At 35.2% G+C, this 26,294-nt stretch overlaps 3 protein-coding genes across 3 annotated transcripts; 2 read left to right on the top strand and 1 right to left on the bottom strand.

Moving 5' to 3' along the window:
• Positions 1-1,373: 1,373 nt before the first annotated feature.
• LOC120274752 (nucleolar MIF4G domain-containing protein 1) lies at positions 1,374-8,953 on the bottom strand. Its single transcript, XM_039281281.1, has 13 exons — positions 8,774-8,953; positions 7,775-7,832; positions 6,559-7,162; positions 6,368-6,435; positions 6,162-6,244; positions 4,886-4,985; positions 4,558-4,643; positions 4,221-4,303; positions 3,877-4,010; positions 3,698-3,799; positions 3,146-3,439; positions 2,928-3,050; positions 1,374-1,845 (listed from the first exon to the last, which is right to left on the bottom strand). Exons 2-13 carry the CDS (start codon positions 7,811-7,813, stop codon positions 1,456-1,458), a joined length of 2,106 nt encoding a protein of 701 aa, XP_039137215.1. The 5' UTR covers positions 7,814-7,832; positions 8,774-8,953; the 3' UTR covers positions 1,374-1,455.
• Positions 8,954-15,314: 6,361 nt separating this feature from the next.
• LOC120274656 lies at positions 15,315-17,903 on the top strand. The gene has a single exon (XM_039281188.1). It carries the CDS (start codon positions 15,315-15,317, stop codon positions 17,901-17,903), a length of 2,589 nt encoding a protein of 862 aa, XP_039137122.1.
• A 1,197-nt stretch (positions 17,904-19,100) lies between these two features.
• LOC120274802 (beta-glucosidase BoGH3B-like) lies at positions 19,101-22,989 on the top strand. The gene is made up of 10 exons (XM_039281340.1): positions 19,101-19,254; positions 19,643-19,902; positions 19,985-20,189; positions 20,371-20,461; positions 20,585-20,730; positions 20,844-21,087; positions 21,161-21,265; positions 21,368-21,550; positions 21,702-21,906; positions 22,304-22,989. Exons 2-10 carry the CDS (start codon positions 19,650-19,652, stop codon positions 22,789-22,791), a joined length of 1,920 nt encoding a protein of 639 aa, XP_039137274.1. The 5' UTR covers positions 19,101-19,254; positions 19,643-19,649; the 3' UTR covers positions 22,792-22,989.
• The last annotated feature ends 3,305 nt before the right edge of the window (positions 22,990-26,294 follow it).

Genomic DNA, 26,294 nt, shown 5'->3' with positions numbered 1-26,294 from the left:
GTCGATCGATTCTCAAGATAAGGGAAGGAGGTTCACGAAACATCCTTTCGAGACAGAGTGGTTGTCCGTGGGAAGAGGAGGAAGAGGAGGAGGATGATGAGGGGACGACGACGAGTGGTTGTCCATGGGAAGGATTCTTCACGGTTATTTATGGTGTGAAGTCCACAAGCGGTCGACTCTTCATATCAGAAAAAAATCAAATGCACAGTGGACCGACATTGACTGATTACAACGAATGGGTGTTCGGATATTTATGTTACCGTGCATAAGAATTACATTAATTCTTATGCACGGGATACCATAACCTGCCACTCTACCACGTACACCGCCAACAATTCGGATCAAACGAAAAATATCACCGCTTTTACGTGAGACTTTGATAATTTAAAGCGTTAATATGAAAAAGTTATACATGTAAAGATAATGTTAAGCGGAGATGACAAGTATTAAACGGATATGACAATTATTAAATATATTAGTAATATATTTAAACGGATAATAGCAAATAGTAAACATTATTTAAAATATACAAAAAGATAACCATAAACGAGAAGAACTTTCTAAACGAAATGAACTCGTTTTTCAAACGGAGACAACAATGGCAGCATGCTCGCCTCGACAATAAAAATCGAATACACTCATTTGAATAGAAGTGCACTTGATCAATCCGATGGAAATCAACTTCATTTTCTCGCTGGAGAAACCGATTTATATATTTCGGTATGATAAACTTCACCCGGACTACCACAAATGAGCTCGCCATAATAAACTCCTGCTTTGAATAGTCAAACTGAGTAGCAACGAAAAAAATTCTCACCGTAGTACATGCAAACCGCGAATCGAAGTCGAACAACTCAAATGAGGAGAAATGAGTAGAACAACAGATGTAATGCAACTCCCATGATCGTGTCTATCGAAACCAGCAGAAAGTCCCTCGAAAAGGTTGAACACTGACGCGATTTGGCGCTTTCCTTTCCCACCATTTTCAAGGCCAAAAACGAGATTTCACGACATAGACCCATTTAGAGTGAACGGTAGGGGTAATAGGGAAGTTAAACTTACTAAGTGGGCATGTCCGGGTGTTAAAGTAGGAGGGGTTTTTGGGAAGTTTGGAAAATTACGATGGATGAACAGTAATTTTTCCTAAAATAAATTGGTACCTAATAAAATTTAATTAATTTTTCAAGGAGGTCAAAACTTGACAACCCTACCATGTCATACTAAAAACCACACCACATCCAGAAAGCAAGCAATCCCCAGACATGACTCTTTTCACAGAATCACAAGCATATGTTTGTATGCCAAAATTTGCAAAATTGGATTTAAACTGTAGATTTCAACATCTCGACATGAACATTGGGGAAAAAATACAATGAACAGAAAAGAAACTAAGATGATGCTGTGGATAAATTAGATTATTAAAAGAACAGCAAAAAGATTTTCATGATGAAAATTTTACATGAGAACACCAGCCTCATTGGCAAGTGCTTTCTTGGCAATCTTGTATTTTTGGGCAAAGGATTTTCCGGAGTTTGCAGCAAAAAGATACTGCTTGATAAAGTAGACAATGCCGTCTTTTAGGATTTCAAGTTCAGGTACGGCAGCGACTCGGGTGAAGATATTCCACACAAGTGCATCAGTGTTCTCCAAAATGGTCTCAAATAGTATTCGGAAGTGCATAATCCTTTTTGGGGTTAGCCGCTTGAGATCAGTCAGATCAACCGTTTTCAATAAAGAAAGTGAGAGTGTGAAGGAGGAGACCATCTCTGCAACAAATCTTGCAAGGTTCACCAAACGGTGAAGCTCCATCGATTCAAGTTCTTTGAAGTGATCCCATAAGCAATACTGTGGATCATCAGAAATAAGATGCAGAAAATTCAGTAAAACAACAAAAAATAAAAGCTATGTATGCAAATAAAGGATCCTGTTACAATCTTATTATAATTTCTGCCAAATAGTTTGATTTGGAGTCTGCATGTGAAAAACCAATCAGTGGCACGCCTAGAAATAATTATCAGCACAGCCAGAAACATTTTTCAAGAGATCATGAGAAATATAAGCTGGTGCTCAACACATCTAACAAGTTGAAATGTGATTGTCTTGTAATCGTAAGCAAGCAAATGTTGTTGTCTGAAAATTATACTAATCTAAATCTATGTTAGGATGATATGTGCTGGAAGTAGCACATAGATGATGAACACGTCTTACATAAATATGAAAAGCTATCCACATTTCACTGTCTGAATTACTCTTGACTCACATATTAACAAATGCACAAGCTATTGTCAAGCAAAAGAAAAAGATGGGAAGGCAAAATATAGTTACATAATGATTTACCAAAAATGAGCAAACATGTACAGCATGTTTGGAAACAGTAGAAAGATTGGATGGCATAGCAATATCAATAAATCCAAATAGGATTGGATGATTACATGGATAAAGGAAAATAAATAAATAAAAGGAAATTATTTTCGAAATTGGAAAAGAAAGACCAAAAAAATTGAAAATTTACATAAAAGAAGACGACAAGACCACAAGCCTGCGCTGTACATTACTCATACATATGGTATGTAGTATATAGGCAATGGATATGTCTCATAAAAATGGAAATCCCTCCCTATCCACAGTGTGAGATAAGCCTGATTTGCATACTATAATGAGTGCACAAGAAATTACCAAGCAAAAGGAATAAATAGATAAGGAAGCATTGCTCATCAATCAACATAAAATTGCATAAGGTCATGCCCATAATGACCAAACATCTAATACGTATTTAGAATCAGTATCAGCTACAGCAGGAAAAAAGATTGCATGGTAAATAAAGGTTACACAACGAACGAGACAAAAGAAAAATATCTGAAATAATGGAACAGAAAGATTGAAGTAGAACTTCACAGGAAAAAAAGAAAGGTAACAAGTCTGAAAACCTGGAGGGAGAACTTGTGATTCTTGTCATGGCTGCAAAGCTTAGATGCCAAAACAGTGTAATATTTGTTGAACACTTTCTCTTGCAAGCAGCAGTCAACAAGGACCCTCATGATTTCTCTGTCCTGGCATTTTTTTTTCACAGAAAAGTGTGAGTAAACTACAGTGAATGCCAAATAATCTTTAAAGCATGGATAATGAAGCAGCACTGGAAAAAGACCTGTTTCCCAGACAAATCTAGCCGCAGGATCTTCTCAAAAGCATCAAGATAGTCTTCACCACTCATGATTATGCAAAATATTGCTCTCCTCATGTCAGTGTTCATCCTCTGAGCAGCTGCAAGTTGCACCAGTTTTTGTGTCTCCAATATCTCTTTGTTAATTGTGGCTGCCACATCTTCAACGTTATCTGCTGGGGACTCAATTTCCCCTGATAACCACCATTGCCCTTTCTTTTCAGGATCAAGCAGCTTTCCCCATTTGAGCCCACGGAGTAGAATATCCTCTACTCTCAACTGCAGAAGTGATTCAGCCATTGAAAAATTCATCAAAATGTGCAGACGCTAAAAATAGAAAAACAGCATGGCTAAAAGGGTAAAATAGAAACCCAAGTTTTTCAGTGCATAACATAGAGCTCAGTAATTGTATAAATGCCAGTGACATGCATGAAAAAGGAATGCATTATTTCTCATGTTTCTTCCAAAACATTGATAGCCATCTGCTATCTATAAACCTAGGATGACAATAGCTTCTCAAAAAGTGCATTGAAAGACCTTTTGCAGCCATTTCTTTATCCGTGTATGATGAGCAGAATCCTCCCTGGGCCTTTTTTTATTGTTCTTGATATCACATATCGTCTCGAGCATAAACTGCATCTGCACATAAATTCGCACACATGAAAACAAATTCATATCAAGATCTTGTAAAAGGAAAGCACTAGCAGGAACCTTACTCTTTTACTATTGATCTTTGATTTTGCATCTTGCGTGAGATCAGGATTCTTTAACTCATTCACTCTGTTCTGAATGTCAAGGACAAAATCTTTCATGGCAGTAGGATCATCACCCCTTAGTTTCATCCCACAACCTGTTAAAGTTTAAACGTAAAGAAAAAAAATGGATTACATTATCAGGCAAGGAATAGTCTCAAAAGCAAAAAATGGGAAAACTACAAACAAAAAGAACAAGGACAAATTTCATGGCCTGGAACAGTTACATTAAGCTGAAATAGCATCCCAATTGAATAAACAAGAAAAGAAAGATTAAATTCCATGAATCCATGGCAAATGTTACCAACATTGCAACAGTGTCAAGATGGTGGACACATCCAGCTCCGTTAAGCGCTTGCTCAGCACCAAAAGAAAGTCATATACAAGATCACTGCACATATACATTAACATAACATCAGATGAAAAAAAGCATCAAAAACACAACAACTGGCATGGTATCAAGCACCTAAACATATTGGGTGTATACGTCTATTGGTCAGCCACTGGCTTAAACAAAAAGATAAGGCCTATGATCGCCGACTAATCATAGTCATTGTATCCCAGACTTCCACTTATAAGTATAAAAGGTGATCATCATTAGAAACAAAATACGTAAATTTCAATTAAAATTATTTTCATCCATACCTGGCGCAAATACCAAATATGCATAGATATGAAAGCAACAATGTAATGTTTCGCAAAGAAAGGTTATCATCCTTTAAGTACTCCTCCTGAAAAAAAAAAGCAAAATTGTTAATAAGAAACAAATACAAAAATAGTGCACCGAAGATTAGGTTATTTGCAGAAAAAAGCTATAAAGGTAAAGAAGTGACTGGGGGCAAGCAAAAGGTTATATTCACGAATATAATCAACAAGATGCACATTAGGTTACATATACTAAGGTTAACAAATAATATTTAACAGCCATTGGCCAGATCAAATGATGCATTGCCTGCTATATTCTTCTTTATACCTCAAATACTTTAGCAAGGGATGCAAGAAACCTAGCACTGAAGTCAGTCCCAACTAGACATGCCATGCCTCCAATAAAAGATGCAAAAACAGCGGCATACCTGCACAAGAGAAGAGGATTGGTCCATATCAATAGAAAAAGAAATAATGACAAAAAGAAAAACACTCTTGATCATTAATAGCGGACAAAATAATTTTGTTGGCATGAAGAAAAGGACATGATTGTTAGAGAGTGAGAGGAAGAGAGAAATGCTTGAACCATTGATCTCAATGGACAAGCTCATGTATAAATAGATGATGAAGTGTACAGATACGTATAGTGTACATGGTCTATACTCAGGATATACATACACATATATACATGTATCTAACAATGATAACAAAACAGCCAATCTAAATAATGTTTACACTACTTCAGTTCACTACATTTCAAGATAACAAAATTAGGGAAAAGTAAAGAAAAAACAACAGAGCTAGTGGCCACTATTTGTGTTCCAATTAAAAATAAAAATAATATTAAATGAAATCCATAAAATAGCTAAGGTCAAATATGACTAGCCTATAGAATGTCAACCTTATATATCTCTTAAGCAAACCATAACATTCTTTTGAGGGTTAATAACATATTTAAAAAAAAAAGCTCTAGGTGTCTGTAATTCAGCATCCAAACACCACATAAACCAGGTCCAGAAAGTATATAGGTCAGCTCCTTTGTAGCATAACACTCTTAAAATTGACAATAAACTGAATCGCAGTAAAACAGGCCTTCTCACCATGCTTCACACTTAGGGATTTCATATGCAGTTCTTCTGCATTTTATCCTAATAGGGTCCCATTCCACTTCAATCATGTGAAAACACCAAAGATAATCATAATTAAGGAATAACAGAAGTTATATTTTTCACATCCAGAATTAAAACTATAACTAGCAAATATCATTCCATGAGCAGGAAATGACATATTGAACAATCAATGCCGCTACGAAGACTCACAAGCATCACCAGTATTCAAATAATAAATTTTCCCATGTTGATTACCTCTCAGTTGCCATATTTCAAATACTTCATGAATAATGCATTATAATTTATGAATCTTACATCTATTCACAAGAATGTCCCCCTAATACTCTACCAGCCGGAGAAGATAAGCATAGCCATAACAAACAAGCCTGAAAGCAATTGCTTAGCTAACATTGGCGATTACAGACAAATAGTTTTGTAGAAAACCTAGAATAAATTGTTCTTCATTCTTGAAACAAAGCATAAAATGATCTTAACTGTTCATTTCCACGAGGTCCTCTAGAACATGATGCCAGAACTTCATCCCCAATTATCCGACAAGCAACACTGCGACCAATCGTCTATAGATAAGTCAGCAACAGTGAAGAAACTTAAATTTTCACAAGACCCATGACACAGATTCAAAAGAGAGCTAAATTATCAATTCCAGAAAAACAAAGGGCCCATAAGGAAAAAATAAGTACTCGAAATATTGCAGCCACTTCCCCTGTAATTGATTCCACATTTGATTCAGAAAGCCTGTTAAGAAGACCTGTACACGAGTATCCAGAATTTAACAATGCTTACCAAGACACCTTGAATACAATAAAATACAATCTGAATCACAGTGAAGCAGTCTATTTTCTCAAACTATAATCAACAAGAAAGAAGATACCTCTAATCCTGCGGCGGACCTGGGACAGCTCTTCTGATTCACCACCCTGAGAGGCTCTCATATGAGGAGCTACATACTTAACAGTTGCATCCAACGGGAGCAGCCTGACACAAGGTTCCTCCTCAGGCAACTCATTATGCTTCTCAGAAACCCCCTTGTCTGACTCGGTGGTATTATCCTCTTTGAGACTCATCTTTTTTCGCCTTTTACGTTTTTTAGACATTTCATTTGATGGAACTGTTTCCTCCTTGAGAGATTCCTGATCAGCATCTTCCTCCGTATGATCAATAGCGGATTCATCAAAAAACATATCCAGTCCAGATGGTAATCCTTCAAGCAACGAATTAAACCCATCATCATCACCATCCAACGCTCCGTTTTTCACTTTGAGTCTTTTCGTAAGTCTCCTCAGTGTCTTCGCATCCTCATCAGCAGAAAAAACATCGGTGGCCTTCTCTATCTTCAAGAACTCTTCAAATTTAGTCTGTGACTTCCCTTTCAACTTCTGTTGCTTCTTTTTCTTCATTGAGTTCAAATGAAATTCTGAACTTGAAACTAGCAGGCCTTTCTTATCGTTTTCCCTCTTCATCTTCTCGTTGTCATTCTGATTTCCATGTTTACAAGATCAAGTCAAGTCCAATTCACAAAACTATTCAAGAAACAGTAATTTCAAACACCAAAACAAAAAGGTAATAAAACCATAGAATTTGCAAAGCATCTCAATTCGAAAACACACACAATAAAAATATGTCATGTTACCAAACTGAATGGGACCTTTTAATTGCCCTTGAGATATAAATCCATAATGATAAAGATGTGTGATTATTTGCATACCCCTAAAAAATGTGCAATTGTTTGAATACCCTAGTAAAAATGATATTTGCTAATGTACCCTGACAATTTATGTTTATCTGCTTATATATCCTATGACCAAAAGTCAACTCAAAATTTTATAAAAAATAAACCATTTTTTATCCTCTTCTCTTCATTTATATCAGAAAAATAAAATATGAGGGGAAAAATCAAGAATCAATCTATATTTTTAAAAAATGTGTAAATAATCATTTCCCATATAGACATATACACAAATATGAGCACAAAAAAAAACATGATTTTTATGAGGACATATTAGCAATTACCCATCTTCATAAGGGTATGAAAGCAATTTTCTCAATATTAAAAAAAGAAAAAATGCATTGCAGATTTGAACATCAACCTGCGAATGGAGAGATGAGAGAAACCTCTTTCCCTTCATTCTGATTTCCGGCACTTCTCTGCATTCAAAGAATAACCAAAAATACTGGTGGGATCAAAGAGAAACTATATGAAGAAAAACAATAAAACATTATAAACCAACCCAATGAGAAAACTGAATACGAAAGTAACGAAACCAACAAAACCATTTCATAGGTTAAGCATGAATTGCTTGATTTTTGAGGTGCACCAAAAACCATAGAGCCACCATTCAGGTTGAAAGAAAATTAGTATTTGTCTGTTAAGATTGAGTTCACAAACCCCCTTAGTTAAGTTTTGATTAAATTAGGATAAGGCTTGATTTGACTATTATTATCTCCATCTTTATAAATTCAACATCAAATAGTAATCCCTTCAATTTTAAGCTGAAGAACTCAGGCAGCTATCTCAAACAACAAATAAATATGAAAAGGGCTTTACCAAATTCTTGTTCCACAAAGCCTGCAACTCAGATAAATGACTGTATTTCTACTAAGATATTTATAGCAAAAATATGAAATCACTAAAAACCAATCCTTCAACAATCAGTATGTATTGTAAATCTCGAATTACCGCACGATTGTAAAAATCTTCACCATAAAACAATTACACATGACATGAGTAGCATAGATTATCAAGTTCGCAGAAAAGAAACCTGGTAAAGATGCAAATTCAAGCTATTACAGATACCAAGTCAAAAAATTCATACGCATAGGTTCTTATAAAATACAATGCTTTAATTAACCTATGAAAAGAATTGCAAAAATTATCAGTTGCCTAATAACACAGCATAAATTCATAGATGCCAGCATTAACACACACACACACCCCAAAAAAAAAAACAATACACTGCAATCTTGCATCAATAAATTCGAGTAATCTAACCACATCGGTTATATGAAATTAATGGGAGAAAAAAAAAGACAATTATAGAGAGGCGACGGAGAAGAACAATGATAGAGAAAGATGTAAATTCAAGTACCTAAAGCTCGAGGTTCTGCAGGTTGTAATTAGGGTTGTAAACGAGCCAAGCGGAGAGAGATAATGGCAGCAGTTAAAGAGAGAGGCTTTCCGGCGGCGGCGGCGGTGGCGACTTCCCCGGAGAGAGGTGGCGGGGGCGGGGGCGACATCCACAGGAGAGAGAACGGCAACAAGAAAACAAGGGTTCAGGTTTTTGCGAGGACGTTCGTGAGGCATCAAAATTATATAAAATAAAAGAGAAATTTGCTTGTACACCCCTCTAAAAGCAGAAAATTGCTAACATTCTCATAAAAATAAAAGAGAAATTTTCTTGTACACCCCTTTAAAAGCAGAAAATTGCTAACATGCCTCATAAAAATAAAAGAGAAATTTGCTTGTACACCCCTTTAAAAGCAGAAAATTGCTAACATGCTTCATAAAAATAAAAGAGAAATTTGCTTGCACACCCCTATAAAAGTAGGGAATTGCTAACATATCTCATGATTTCATATTTGCCTCTATGTACTTACAATTAATGATAACTTTATAAATTTATGATTAATGGTAAATAAGAGTTTATTTAAGAGGGATATGATATGAGGAGTAGAAAAGAATATGGGCATGATAAGCTCATATCTTATCATATGTTTAATAGACACCGAATAAACCATTACATAGCGTTTTGTTATCTTATTTTATCTTTAAAATAAACCAGATAATAGCATGATATGATATAAATAATATATAAATAGACAAAATTGCTCTTTATAATATAAATATATATTATTTTTTAAAATAGACTTTTTTTTTAGAATTTTACTTAATAATTTACTTATCTGTGTATTTTAAATTTTTAAATAATAAATAACCTATAAATAATGTCCACGTATATATACATTACAATATTTCAAACTTGCAAAATTTATAGTTCATACCTACTTTTTGGAAAAAATCATAAACAAAGTAATCAATATGGCTAGGGTCGCAAACTCATTAATGAAAAATAAATAAATCACATAAAAATCAATTTGAAAAAAAAAAATCTTCAGACTAGAGAAATTAAAAATAAGACATGATTAAAAATAAGATATTTAGATGAAAAATAATATGCTCAAGTTCGACGGAAAAACCCTTTAACCACTCAATTAGTGTCCTATTTAGGTGTTGACAAACTTCTTGTTTATATAATGAACCCATCAATAAGAGAGAGAAAATAAATAATAGGGTAAAAAAAATAAATTTATTTTTTTATTATATCATATCTATTTCTATGCTGACTCTCTATAGGATTAATTATTATATGCCCAATATGATAAAGTGGACTAATATGATAAGGTTGTCATATTCTATTGGCACACTAAACAAAGTATAGTAGCTTATCATGTCCACCAAACGGACCCTAAAGTTTTAATTTCATTTTTCCCTATACGCATATAAAATAAAAGTGAAATTTGCTTGTACACCCTATAAAAGCAAGAAATTGCTAACATACCTCATAAAAATGAAAGAGAAATTTGCTCACACCACACCCCTATAAAAAGCAGGCAGTTGTTGACATACCTCATGAAACTCATATTTGCTTATATGTCCTTATAATTAATGATAAATTTATAAATTTATAACTAATGGTAAGGAAGAGTTTATTTTTACATTAAAGTTTTAATTTCATTTTTCATGATATGTGGGTATATAAGCAAATAAGTATGATTTATTAAGATGTATAAGCGAACATTATTTTTACAATGGTATATATATATATATATATGTAATTACATCCTTTTTCTTTTTTTAAAGCCATACTCCCTAAGTCTCATTAGTTAAGTAAATCAAAAGATAAAAGGCTTGGGACATCATTAACCCATAGCTTGCATTCAGGCATGGAACAAATTATTTTTGCGAGAGCATCAGCAGTAATGTTTGCTAAACGCAAGTAGTCACCATTGTGAATCACCTGGATAACCAATTCATCATCAGATTCAAGTATGATATTATTCTAACTAGAGTTTTTGATCCACGATAGGGCCTTATGAATTGTTAGCACTTCAGCCATCAGCACATTCATCCTCCTGGGAATAGGGATCACACATGCTGGCATGATCGAACAATCTGGCCATCTCAGTATCCATGCTAACCCTGATTTATTTCCTGATCTAGAAAAGGGGGAAGGGTTGCTCAGCACCCCTTACCCCATTATATATAAATATATATAATTAAAATATTAATCATTATAAATTCATATGGAAGATGCTACTCTTTATTTTAAAAAATTCTACCTCATATTATTTAAAATAAATTAAATAAAAATAATAAAATTATTATATTAAATAAATTTGATGTTGAGTGATAATAAATAATATAGCTAGCCAAACATAAATCATCAAATATTTTTATTTTAAAATTTTATATATATATAGATTTTTTTTTATTGAACTTATCAATACATAATTATCAATATTTAGTATATTAATATAAAAATAAAAATAAAATTCTAAAAAATTCAATTACTATAGCAAAATCTCTAAAACAAAAAACATTGCAAATCTCATGGATTGGTGAGTTTTTTTCTCTTTGATCAATTATCTCCAAAATTATGTTTTATTTTTATTATAGGGATTTATCATTTTTTTCTTGTTTGTTTGATATCTAATTTAATTTTTTTTAATTTATGTGTGATAATTTGTTGTGTAAAAATATTTATATTTGTTGAATGATTGTTAGATATTTGTTAAATATTTGTTTCATTATGAAAATTATTGTGAAAAAATGTTATATATTGGTGATTAATTGTTATATATGAAAATTTTAATTATTCATTAGATTATTTGTTAAATAATTGTTGTATTTAATAATTGACTTATATATGAATTTGTTTAAAGTCGTTTTTTAATTACATTATTTGTTAATTTAGTGCTTAACTAGTTGAGTTAATCCCTAATTATATAGATATGATAGCAATTTTACACATAAACCAAATTTTTTAGATGGATATGTATTTTATATTTTCAAATTATTAATTATTGTAATCTCAAGTTTGAAATAATAGAATTATTTAAAATTAAAAAATTTAAATTTAAATTCCGCACCCTCTTAATTTTAGTTTTGGCTCCGCCCCTGGTAGCATCGATATTCATTTTTAGCCAGCCTGATGGTAGTGGTAACCAAGCATCGACAGCCTCCCTTGGCATCCTCATTTGCCCGCTTCCACTTCTATTTTGTGCTTCCTGCCATCTGGTGAGATAGGAGGGTGGCTGACATGAATTTTCAATTCCACAAAACTTCATATAGGTGCTTCCAGATGGCCCAACATACCATAAAAAAGAATGCACATTGATCATCGTTTAAGAGATGGAATAAACTTAAGACACAATCATACACAGAGGAGGATGATGGTACCTGCGATGACAAGCGTAGATCCCAACATTCTCGTGCAAAGTGATATTCGAAAAGTATATGAACATCATATTCTACTCCCTCTTGACATACAATAAACCCCGTGTCAATCTGAATCCTCTTCTCTAATAATCATACCTATATGGGCAAGCATCGAAACTGTTCTCCACATCATATCTTGAACTTTTGGAGGGACTTATAGCTTCCACAATTTCAGCCAAAAGTTATCTTCATGAGTGTTTATAGCTCGAATATCCATTGTGGTTAGCACTTAATAAGCCTCTTTAACTTTGTAAAGACATGTCTTATTTAGCCACCAGTAAATAGAGTCTTCTACTTCCCTAATGCTTAACGGCATATGAAGGATCATGTCTCTATCCCTTTCATTCAATCTAATCGGTTTTACTAGGTCCTAACAAGAACCACTCACATCTATTTGATTAGCTACCTTCCAATTCTTTACCCCTGGAAGTAGAGATATTGTGATAGTCGGGAAAAGAGGGTCCGAAAGCCATGTTGCTGTCCACATTGGGATAAATCTTCCATTGCCACTCGCCATCTCATTCCCTTCCTAACCAACTCCTAGGCTACTATTAAGCTTCACCATGTATATCTCGAGTTATTTCCTAGCTGAGCCTCTAGGAATGATGAATTAGGAAAGTATCTGGCTTTTAGAACTCTCCCCACTAGGGATGTTGGTCTTGAAATTAAATGCCAAGCATGTTAACCTAATAAAGCCAAGTTAAATTTATGTACCTGCTTGAATCCCAAACCTCCATTTGATTTTCCTTGGCATAGCTGTGACCATTTCATCTAATCTGCCCCTTTCCTCTGACTCTTGTTACGATCCCACCAGAAAGAATTCATCATTTTCTCTAGCTCTCGACACAACTCCACTGGCAGAAGATACACACTCATACAGTGATTAGGAATAGCTTGTATAACTGCCTTTATGAGGATTGTTTTGCCAGCTCTCAATAGGTATTTTGTATTCCAATTCTGTAACTTACTCCAAACTCTATCTCAAATAAAACTAAAGCAATGCTTTCTTCCAACCAATACCAATCAGTACACCCCAAATACTTGCCAAGGTGGAAGGCTTCTTGGATCTATAGGATGTTGCAAACTCTCCCTCTATCAATCAAAGGAATATTTGTACTGGATACTATACTGATTTCTAGAAATTAATCTCTAACCCTGACGCCATTTCAAAGGTCTTCAAAAGCTTACGCATGGACTCTCAACCTTTGGAATTGTTGCTTTGAAGAAAAACAAACTGTCATCAGCAAAGAACAAGCTAAATATCACAGGCTTTCCTCTGGCAATTTTACAGCCATGCAATAGCCATAATACCTCGTATTTTGGCAACAAATTGGTGAATCCCTCAGTACATAGGATAAATAAAAAGGTATAAAAAAAATTCTAAATACAAATTTTAAATATTTTATTTGTTTTTAAAAGGGTTTAATATAAAATAAGATTACACAATCATGCAACTTAAATAAATACTATGATTATTTATTTATTTATTTATTTTTACAATATGTGACAAGAGCCCCTCACTTAGAGGTTTGTCAAGGGATAAACAAGTATGAAAATACATTAATTATCTACCATGTGCACTCTCAAAAGATTTACAAGAACAATATTAAGCTAATAAGTTCCCCTACTATGCAACCTGAAGGGAAAAGAAATAATTTCTCCTACACACTGGTCCCACTTAAAGAGTAATGCATGTGCTCAAGACATTGGAAAAACAGTATTGTTATAGTATAAGGCACAAGGATTCGATTTTGCACTTGTCAAAAATTATAGAATGTTGTCTTTTGCAATTATGAGAGAATATGTACACCAGAACCAAATAGGATTTTAATTTGAGTATAATAATGAAGTAATAAACCAAAATTGATAACCAAGAACACGATCTTAGTTGTAGTAACTTAAAATATATTGGCTTTGTGGTTAAATGTATGGAGGTAGTTTAAGTTCATAGTTTTTTATAATATATATATATATATATTATATAATGATTACATTATGGCCTTATGGGCCCAATATAACCCAAAAGTTAAAACCATTAATAGTGAAAGAAGCCCCGGATAGGAATGAACATTCTTGTTTTAACAAAAAGAAAAATGCAAGCAATGACTACCAAAATTATGTATTACCTTGATTTGGAAATTACTATATTCACCAGCATCAAATAAAATATGGAAACTAGATACACATTTTTGGGTGATGTGCATGAATTTGCTTTAAATGTAGATCATGATTAATTCACTCCAATAATACAATCAAGAAAACATATGTTTAGAAAGCCAGGTGTACTCCATCAAATTATGAGAAGCCTCTAAATATTTACCCAAAATAAGATTCATGTGATAATTATTCAACATAAATAAATAAATTTAAGTTATATCTATCATATTATAAAAATAATTAGTTTTAACCCACACTAATCAGAAGGCTGAGTGGTAACGATAAACTTTACATAATAATTTATGCAACCTATTTTATTTTAAATGGGACATCTTTCACTTTAAGTAAATTATCGGTTAATATGCAACATGACTAACTTATTATATTTATGTCATATCCAAACATTGTATTTAAATATAAAGCGAATTGTCGGTTAATATGTAACACAACTAGCTTATTATACTTTCGTCATATCCAAAGATTGTATTGTGATTTATGAATGTTAAGGACGACAAAAATCAGTAACAACAAAACTTATGTACTAATGTACACACCATATTAATTTCAATAGTTCAATTTCTTACTTTAAACAAAAAAAGTGTAATTAGATTCACAAATTTGATTGGAAAAGCAAAATAATAAAGCCACCTAATGTATATTATTTATATTTTCTTCATTATAACAAATATTATTAACATGTTCTGCAATTTCAATATTTTTTTATATATAAAAAATAATAAAAATAAACAAAAAGTGAGAAGAAGAACAAAAAAGGAAAATAATATTTATGATTTTGGAATTAGGAAAGGATCTGGTAGAGGCGCCAAATATAGTATGCTACATATACACAGTACACATACAAAATCTCTATAGATTTCCTTTCCATGGCAGCATCTTCTTCTATTCTTTCTATATATATATATATATATATATATATCCTCTTCTCTCTTCTTAGTCTTCTCTCATACACACTCATGGCCAAGTTCTCTTCATCATCATCCTCATCAACCTTCCACTCCACCATCCAATCCCCCTCCACCACTCTCATCATCAATCCCACCAATGCACCGACCTCTCATAGTCATAGGCATTCCGATGAGAAGAACCTCGGTGATATCTCCATGCAGTTTGGCAAAGCCCGGTGCTGCGACGTGTTCATTGGGTCAAGCTTGATTGTTCCTTGGGAGATGCATTTCGTGAAGTGGCTTCGAGCGGAGCTTAAAATGCAAGGCTTCTCTTGCTCCTTGTCCGACCGAAGCAGGCTTCGGGATGCACGCTCGTTGGCTGTTGCACGAGCCACCATGGACGCCACAGCAGTAGGGATGGTCGTTGTGACGACCAGGGCGTTCTCCAACCCATACAGTGTTGAGGAGTTGCAGGTGTTTTTGGACAGTGGGAAGTTAATACCCATCTTCCTTGGATTGACACAAAGTGAGTGCTTGCCGAGGGATATCATGGAGAGAAGGGGTAATCTTTGGGAGAAACATGGTGGTCCTTGTTGGACCTCTTATGGAGGGATTGAGAAGGAGTGGATGGAAGTTATCAATGGCCTTTCTCGTGTTGATGTCAAGCTTGAGGTGAAAGAAGATAACATGAGGAGTTGTATCTTAGTGGCTGTTAGAATCCTTGGGACAATATTAGGAAGGAAAAGTACTGTGGAGAGGGTGAGAAGGTGGGTGGAGTTTGCTGAAGAGGAATTTCCTTTCCCAAGAAACACTAGTTTTGTTGGAAGGGAGAAAGAATTGCTTGAACTTGAGTCATTGTTATTTGGAGATGGGAGAGGAAAAGGAGAGGATGAAATTATGAAGACTAGCAGTGATCAGAATCCAAGTCTGAGTCGTCTGACTGAAGAAAGAGTAGTAGGTGAGATATCTGAGGTTGTACCAAGGAAGGGCAAGGAGCCTGCTGTATGGCAGGATTTTGATGGTGATGATGATGATGATGATAATGATAAGATTGAACTGCAGTTTAGGAATGGCATTGCTTTAGTTACCGGTGACTCTGGCATAGGAAAGACTGAGCTTTTGCTTGAGTTTGCTTACAGGTTTTCCCAAAGATATAAGATGGTTCTTTGGGTCGGGGGTGAAGCAAGATACATTCGTCGAAATTATATGAAGTTGCTTCCATTGCTTGGTGTAGATATTGATGTGGTTACTGAGAATGAATTATCCTTGGGCAAACAAGGAGGGGGGACAAAAATATTTACAGATATGGAGGGAGAAGCTATCAGGAAAGTGCGCAGAGAGCTGATGAGAGACATTCCTTTCTTGCTGGTTATTGACAATTTGGAAAAAGAAGAGGATTGGTGGGATGGCAGGAATGTGATGGAGCTGTTACCTCGGCTTGGTGGAGAGACTCATGTTCTCATCTCCACTCGCTTGCCTCATGCATTGAATATTCGGCCTCAGAAGTTGTTGCACTTATCTAGTAGCGATGCAATGTTATTGATGAGAGGTAGTTTGGTTGATCTCCCGGTTGAAGATATCAATGCCCTGAGGGCTATCGAAGAGAAACTTGGAAGGCTACCTCTGGCTTTGGGACTTGTGGGAGCTGTTCTTGCTGAGCTGCAAATCAGTCCTTGTAAACTTTTAGACAAAATCAATGGAATGCCTTACAGACAGCTGCCGCGGAGCAGTAACAAAGAAGACCTTATGTTGAGGCGCAACCCGTTCATTGTCAGATTGTTGGATTTCTGTTTCTCCATTTTTTATCAAACAGAGAAGCCCAAGAAGTTGCCCTTGAGGATGATACAGTCAAGCAGTTGGTTTGCTCCCGCGCCATTCCCAGTTTCTATGTTAGCACTAGCTGGGAAGGATATTTCAGAAGGGAGTCTAGGCAGCCTTTTGTGGAAAATATGTCGACGTAGATTCACTTGCATGTGCATGAGGCAGCTTAATAATGTCAAGAGTTCAGAAGATCATGAGTTGGCTGATATTATGGTGAGGCTTCGCATTGCTCGTAGTTGTACAAAAATAGGATGCATTTATGTGCATGACATTATTAAGCTCTATGCACGTAATACCGACAATGCTAATAATGCTCATGCTGTGGTTCAAGCAATTAGCACAGAAGGGTCTATCCAAGAGCACTCTGATCATGCATGGGCAGCATGCTTTCTGGTGTTCAAATTCGGCAATACTCCTTCAGTTGTTGATCTTTCCGTCCAAGGCATGGTTTCCTTCATTAAGCGAATTGTTCTACCGCTAGCCATGCAGGATCTCAGAGCTTTTTCTCAATTCACTTGTGTTTTAGAGCTCTTGCGGGTTGCCACAGAGGCCTTAGAAACCATGGAAGACTTGTTTCTATCCAATGATGATAGTTCTTCCAACAAATCACCTGTACAATTTGATCCCCATTTGTACAATGAGTTTGCACATCTAAGAGCCACTCTTCTAGAATCAAGGGCAAAACTCATGATACGAGGTGGATTATATGATATCGCAGAGCAATTATGCAGGACAACATTGAATATTAAAGAGGTTATGTGCGGATGGGAACATCCTGAGACACAAGCTACTCGTCAGATGATGGAAAAATTAATAAGACTTCAGTCAAACTTTTGAATTATTTATGAATTGATTTTCTAAAATGTATAGGATGAGTATTACAAAGATACCTATAAAATTTACACCATACTTATTGCTTGAAGTTAAAAGTATTCATGATTTATTTCATTGTTTTAATAACATTTGTTAGTCTTTCCTTTGATATTTGAGATGTTAATATATGTGCTTTGTCTAATATCTTTGTCAAGGTGGTGCCTTGGAATGGTGGGATTACTGGGATTTTAGAATTATTGTTGGTTCTTCTTCATTTAGTTATAGTGCTAGTTTTTGTTTAGTTGATCCCAATTTATTTATTTTTATTTATTCCTCCTTGTTTTGTTTGTAATATCTATCTAAATAGTAATCTCGAGGACACCAAGATGCGACATCTTGGAAATCTCTTCCTTCCTGCACACAAGGGAAAGGAAAAGAAATTATCATAAGCTGTTCCATGGAATCAGATTTACTTTCTTTTCTTTGGGTAATGCCTGTCTAGTTATCTTTCGTCACTTGCAAGATTTTTTGAAGTATAAAAATGCATTTAGGAAGTAAGGCATCATTTTGTGACACGAATCATATGTATCTACTCGCTTGTACTAAATAATATATATAACTCTTGTTGTGTGCAACCTTAGTTAAAAACTTGCTGTTCATACTCTCTAAATTTAAGCTAAACAATGCTGTGCTTTTGCTAAATTATTTATTTCCATCGTTGCTTTGATATTTGATTGTAGACTAGATGAGGGGATAAGCCCTGTTCAGAATTACATCCATGAAGTTGTGGAGGTTATTATTCAACTTTAACTATATCCTGCTATATTTATATACATACATGTCAAATTTATAGATATTGATATAAAGAGTATGTATTGGACTTCCAAATGCAAGGAGTGATGAAGCATTAGATGATAGAAGAGAATTCTTGATGGCTGGCAATGAATGGGCGATTGCATTGATTATTTCACCAGCTTTGTAGGACCAATAACTAGCAAAGATTAATGAATAAGGGACCATGGCATTTCCTTAGAGGATGCCAGCCTTCAATGTCTTTAACATGGGAGACATTTAGCACCACAAAACAAATTTCAAATCTTCAAAGCACATGCAATTTCACAAAAGATGTTCATCATACATTAAATTCATTTTAAGCTTATGAAAATGCTCAATTTATGGATAAAAATGAGTGACAATGTAAGCTATATAAGTTCACCAAATTGGTGTGGAGAGCTAGTGGAAGAGTGACTGACTGTTACTGTGACTTTGTGTGCTCCCCACTTCACTCCCTTTTCATCCACAATGCTATATATAGATATTTATATGCCAGCTTAAAGCAGAATCCTCCCACTCTGTGTTTTCACATTAATGTTAGGTAAGTTCTTCATCTCATCACCTTAGTTTTCTTTATTGTCTTCTTTCATATTGATGCCTGAGTATATTGCTTTACATTTGGTGGTTTAAGATCTCAGCATTTCTGTTGTTTATGTGGTCTTAAGATGCTGTTGATGTGCTCATCTCATTCTGTGCTAAATTTTTTTTTTTTTCTTCTGATGGGATTACATGGAATTCAATAATGAGAACAATGTGTTTGAGGAATTGCTTTGGTTTGTCTGAAATTTTTTTTGAAACCTTTCAAGCTTTGTTCTTGACCCTACTATATGGATCAATCATCACATGCCACTGCTATTCCTGCAACCCCAAAATAGATGTTTTGTTCTAAATGTTTTCTGAAAACTCTCTCTTGTTTGGCTTCTCCTTAGTAATTTGATGAGGCTGAGGCTGATGATGGAGGGCTTTGGACTCAGAAGAAGAAGTGCTTTTTATGCCTTCATCTTCTTTTGCTGCTGGGGAGTGATTTCAGGAGCAGCAGAGTATGCCAAGTACAAGGATCCGAAGAAGCCATTGAATGTTAGAATAAATGACTTATTAGGAAGGATGACTCTTGCTGAGAAGATCGGCCAAATGACGCAAATCGAAAGGGAAAATGCAACAGCTCAAGTGATTAATAAATACTTCATAGGTCTATATATATGAACTTTATAATGAGATTGATTGGCATAGTAAAGGATAATTTTTGCTGAATTTGACTTGTTGATATCCAGGGAGTGTTTTGAGTGGTGGAGGTAGTGTACCATCTCCTCAGGCTTCTGCTGGAACTTGGGTGAAAATGGTGAATGAGATGCAAAAAGGAGCTATGTCTACTCGTCTCGGAATCCCAGTCGTATATGGTATTGATGCTGTCCATGGACACAACAACGTCTATAGAGCTACTATCTTCCCGCACAACATCGGACTTGGAGCTACCAGGCAAGTTTGTCGGATGGTTTCATCTCAACTTCATTGAAAATTTACACTAAAACTGATTTAGGCTGTATAAAATTGTAAGCAATTATGAAAGAAGTGCTAGAACAATGTCCTCATGGTTTAAATTTTTTTGTATTTCTGTTGTACCTGTTGAGAAGCAATTACTCTGTTGAATATTGGCTAGGGATCCGTCACTTGTGAAGAAGATCGGCGCTGCAACTGCTCTTGAAGTTAGAGCGACAGGGATTCCTTATGTCTTTGCACCGTGTGTTGCGGTAAATTAAGCTCATATTCTATACTTTTAATTTTGGTTATGTACACTAGTGTGATGCCTCATGTTATATATATAATGTAGTGTTATCTTCAAATATTTTTGTCCTTTCATTGAATGTTTCCAGGTTTGTAGAGATCCAAGATGGGGTCGATGTTATGAAAGCTTTAGCGAAGATCCAAAGCTTGTCCAAGAAATGACAGAGATCATTCCAGGTCTCCAAGGAGACATTCCTGCAAATTCAAGAAAAGGAGTCCCTTTTGTTGCTGGACAGTAAGAAATCATCCCACTCTCACACTCTTAATACTGCCCCTTGCAATATCTTAACTTGTATTTAAAATAAACTTCATGTATTTGGATCGAATCTTCATTTTGCGTTTATATAGGAATAAAGTTGCAGCATGTGCAAAGCATTATGTCGGTGATGGTGGAACACATAATGGTATTAATGAGAATAACACGATTATCAGTCAGAATGGACTGCTCAGCATTCACATGCCACCTTACTACAATGCCATCATCAAAGGTGTCTCCAGTGTGATGGTTTCATTTTCAAGCTGGAATGGGATTAAGATGCATGCTAACCATTATCTAGTTACTGATTTCCTCAAGAACAAACTTCGTTTCAGAGTTAGTCTTTTTGTCTGGCTGAAAATTATCATTCAGTTAAAGTTCCTAGCTCATGAATTTCAACATGTGGCAGGGTTTTGTGATCTCTGATTGGCAAGGCATCGATAAGATTACCAGCCCTCCTCATGCTAATTACTCTTATTCAGTTCAGGCTGGAGTTCATGCTGGCATTGACATGGTAATTTCTCATATTTTGTCCTTAGTTCATGAACCGATGATTTTCAATAACAATGTCTCAAATTCTTGAATTTTTTTTTTCCGTTTGGTCATGATTTTGAAGGTAATGGTACCCCACAACTTCACCGAGTTCATTGATGATCTTACCTTCCAAGTCAAAAATGGAATCATTCCAATGAGTCGAATTGATGATGCTGTAAGAAGGATTCTTCGGGTGAAATTCACACTGGGACTCTTTGAGAAGCCTTATGCAGACCATAGTTTAGCGGATGAGCTTGGAAAAAAGGTTGCAAAACTTTGCCTTAATCCTACAAACATAAGAACCTCATGTACTTCAAATGAAACAACCAATGAATTATCAATAGCATTTGTGTTTTTAATGCATTAATTAAACCAATCCAGACTGTTATCACTAATACTTTCTATATTTTCCTCAGGAACACAGGGAGTTGGCCAGAGAAGCTGTGAGGAAATCACTAGTTCTTCTGAAGAATGGAAAGCCCGGTAATGCGCCAATGTTGCCACTACCCAAAAAGGCAAAGAAAATCCTTGTTGCTGGCATTCATGCTAACAACTTGGGCTATCAATGCGGAGGATGGACGATCCAATGGCAAGGGCTTAGTACCAACAACCTCACAACTGGTAGTTAACTCGTTCTCGGCATAGTTTGCATTATTAAGAATCTAAAACAATAGCTCATATAGCCTATTAATTACAAAAAACATGATGACCTAGGTTAATGTTAGAAATGTGCAAGACCCAGAATATATGGAGGTTAGAAAATATGAATGCTCACCTATATTACAATACAACTTATAAAGTACCAATGAGCAAGAAATGATATGAAACTTACCCATGTTAAAGTACAAATGTACCAAGGAATGATCTAATATAGTAACATCATAATACAAATGACATGCAGGAATACATTTTCCTTTTCTTCTTTTTTTATGTTTTTTTTTAACATTTTCATATATGAAACACAGCGAAAACCATTGAGAAATTTCTCAGCATTGATGTTCTTTGTGTGTATGCATAGGAACAACAATTCTTGATGCTGTGAAATCTACAGTTGATCAGAAAACTAAAGTCATATACTCTGAGAACCCTGACAACAAATTTGTGAGGAAAAGCAGAGCCTCTTATGCTATAATAGCAGTTGGAGAGCCCCCATATGCAGAGGGATATGGTGACAGCTTGAATCTCACAATCTCCAGCCCTGGACCAAAAATAATCAAGAATGTGTGTGGCATTGTCAAGTGTGTAGTCATTGTGATTTCTGGGAGACCAGTTGTTATCGAGCCTTACCTCGACATGATCGACGCTCTTGTGGCGGCATGGCTTCCTGGCACAGAAGGCCAAGGAGTAGCTGATGTTCTGTTTGGTGATTATGGTTTCTCTGGTAAGCTTTCAAGGACTTGGTTCAAGACTGTTGATCAATTGCCAATGAATGTTGGTGATCCTCATTATGATCCTCTGTTTCCTTTTGGCTTCGGCCTCACCACTCAGCCAGTGAAACAAAACTAGTAATTCTTGAGAAAAAGAAGATAGAAAGCCTTCAAGGTTGATCTCAGTGAGAGTTTGTACTACTATATATATGTGTGTGTGTGTTAGAAATGACATTCATAAAGCAGATGTAGTTCTGGTTTATATCATCATGCTCAAGATTTCAGCAGAAATTGAAGTTCTTTTATTTGATCAATTATATAGATACATTTAGACCAACATATGTTTAATTATTATTATGTGGTTCCATTGAGATTGTGTTGCGTGTAAGGAAGCGTGGAACTAGTGTGGTAATTCGTCGAACACTTTGTGTGCAATATCACAATACCTAGTAATAACACAATAAATGGACAATGCAAGGATACCATACAACCAATCTCACAAGAATAAAATAAGAAACACCAATTTAACGTGGTTCGGCTAAGAATAAGCCTACATCCATTGGAGAACAATGTCACAATAGGTTACCAAGCCCTAAGAACTAGTCTTACCTCAAAAACAAGGGTATTACTTTGCTTTAATGAGATCAAGCAAGAACAAGAGCTTACCTCTACACCTTCACTCTTCAAATACAAAAGAACTCACACTCTCTATCTCTCTCTTTTCTCTCATTACACAATACAAACAAACATAACCTTATATAAACAATAGAACAATCTAGACCATTGGATTAAAAAAAAATCAAGATTTGGCTTCATCCCAAGGATATCAAGCCAATATTTAACAGATTGTTGATTATGGAATTTTCTGTCAAAAGAATACAACCAAACTCTCTTTCTTTCTTTCTTTCTCTCTTTTTTATTTTTCTAAACTTCTTTGTTGACTAGGTTTGTGACATATAGACCAATATGGAATGCTGATTGAAGGGCAAAGAGTGGTTTTGCTTTTGAGTTGAATTTATGCTTAAACACTAGTCGCAAGTAACAAACTTGAGGAAGAACGTCAAGTTCTTTTTTTTTTCTTTTTTTTTGCCTTCATAAACCAATTTTGATTTATTTCTAAATATTCATTTTGATACATGAAACGCAACTGTAAGATTTCATAAAAAGGATGAAATGGACATGTAACTATTTATTGCATGCATTTACATCCTTCTTATCTTAAGGTAAGAGAAAATGATCTTGAACACTTAAGCCAGACACAACTGTAACAAATTGGATCAAGATAATAAAAGATAGTCATAGCACCATGACAAGCATCTTCCCTAGCTTTGGATCAACTGAAAGCATAGAAAGAAATCACCCTGTAGTATCCAGAGAAACCAAATGATTTGTAAATAATACAAAACACAATTAGACAGGCTAAAATCAAGCATCATCTTAAGGCAATAGAAGCTTCATCTAGCATCTATTCTGCAGGTGAGGGATTGAGAAACAATACCAAGATTAGAAAGATTTTCCTTATTATCTAATGGCCCGATCATCTATAGAAGCTCAGCTGCATTATGGACCTAGCACATTCTAGAGTTCCACTCAATAAGATATACTCAAAAACAAAGAAGTAATGAAGTGTTCAAGAGAATGCTCTAAAGCAAGAAGAGAAGAAATATACACACACACACACACACACACACACATATATATATATATATATATGACATCAAAATATTTATCCCATCATGGCTAACTTCAGCAGTCCTTTACTATTATTAACTGGTAAAACCCAATAAAAACTCTCAAAATATTGATGATGAGGACAAAACATGCTTTCAAAAAGGGTTGGGAGCATAACAAATAGCATGATGTGTGATTGGCATTCATAGCTTGAAGCAGGGAGATTCAACATAGTAAAAATGGCGTTAAATATGGTAAATGCAAGATCGACAGGATGATATATGGCTTGGGAACTGATTTTATGATATAGATATAATTTCTTCTCCTAAATTGTTGAGGAGACTTAAGGCTTCACTTAAGAACCCTTCCAGAAGCACTAACACACCCTTTGATGTTCCAATAACCTATCAAAGTTAGTCTCCAAAACATATACAAAGATAGGGCAATAATAGAGAAAGAAGAAAAAACACCGACAAACTACGATACAGTAATTACATGGAGTTCTGCACTCTTGCTTACGTCTCCATGGGGGCTGGGAGCTGGGAATCCACTATATCGAGTATCTCTGATGGCTTGAACAACTCTCAAGCTCATCTCAAGAACAAAAACAAGAAAACTTGACCTACAATCATTATCTATTTTTAATAGTAGAATACCCTAAATGGTTCTTCTACTTAGGCCACTCTACCCTTTTAGTCCCTCTACTAAAAAATGCTCCCAACTAGTCTCTCGACTCTTGAAAATGAGTCCACTTAGTTTTTTTACACTTGAAAATAACTCAACTAGCCCCTCTAATATAAGGACTAGTTGGGTCATTTTCAAGCGAAAAAAAACTAAGTGGGCTCATTTTCAAGAGTCAAGAGACTAATTGGGAGTATTAATGAGTAGAGAGACTAAAAGGGCAGACTTACCTATGTAGAGGGACCAATTCAGATATTATATAATTTTTAATCAACACAATGAGAGATGATCTATATAACATAAGTTAGCATGTGACTAACATACACATGCTCACAAGGCCCAACACCAAATGGGCCCATGGATAATAAGAATGTGATTCTCTCTCACCACTGTCACTCACAATGATTTAATGAATTTGCTCTTATCATTGTTTCTCTTTACAATTCTCCGCCTCGTTTCTCATTTGATACCAAATGTGAAACGAACAAGGATTTCTTCATGCTAAGACCATCAAGATAGGACATCTCTACCACACTTAAATAGTCAATTCCCAACCTCAAAATTTCCCTTATTAACATAAGTCAAGATTAAGCAAGTTCAAACAATGTTGAAACTTGCTCCTTGGAACCACTTTGGCGAATATGTTTGCAGGATTGTCGCTGGTATGTACCTTCAGTAAGAAGATAGACCCTTCCTCTATTACACCCAGCACAAAATGATACCGTATATCAATATGCTTAGTACGAGCATGCTACACCTGATATTTAGCTAAATGAATTGCACTATGACTGTCACACCCCAAGTCCACTGCATCCTACTCAATCCCCAAATCATCTAGCAAACTCCATAACCATAAATCTTCTTTCACTCCTTTTGCCATGACCATATACTCAGCCTCTGTGGTAGATAGTGCCACGGTGGCTTGTACCACCAATCGACAACTAACTAGAGCACTAAGTATCCGAAATACATAACCAGTAGTGGATTACCGTTTGTCTAGATCACTTGCATAATATGAGTCCACAAACCCCACTCAACTGACATGTTCCTCTACCAAAACACAAACCCATGTCGATGGTACCCTTCAAGTACCTCAGAATCCATTTCACTGCTTCCCAGTGAGTCCTTCCAGGATTTGCCATGAATCTACTGACCACACTGACTGCTTGTGAAATATCTGGATATGTACATACCATCGTGTACATTAGACTGCCCATTGCACAAGCACAAGGAACATTAGCCATGTGTCCTTTTTCTTTATCTGTTGCGGGAGATTGCTTACAGGAGAGT

This window comes from Dioscorea cayenensis, chromosome 13 (genome assembly GCF_009730915.1).
Source record: "Dioscorea cayenensis subsp. rotundata cultivar TDr96_F1 chromosome 13, TDr96_F1_v2_PseudoChromosome.rev07_lg8_w22 25.fasta, whole genome shotgun sequence".
Lineage (NCBI taxonomy): Eukaryota > Viridiplantae > Streptophyta > Magnoliopsida > Dioscoreales > Dioscoreaceae > Dioscorea > Dioscorea cayenensis.
The sequence above is the reverse complement of the archived record's forward strand: the minus strand, read 5'-3'. Positions and strand labels throughout refer to the sequence as shown.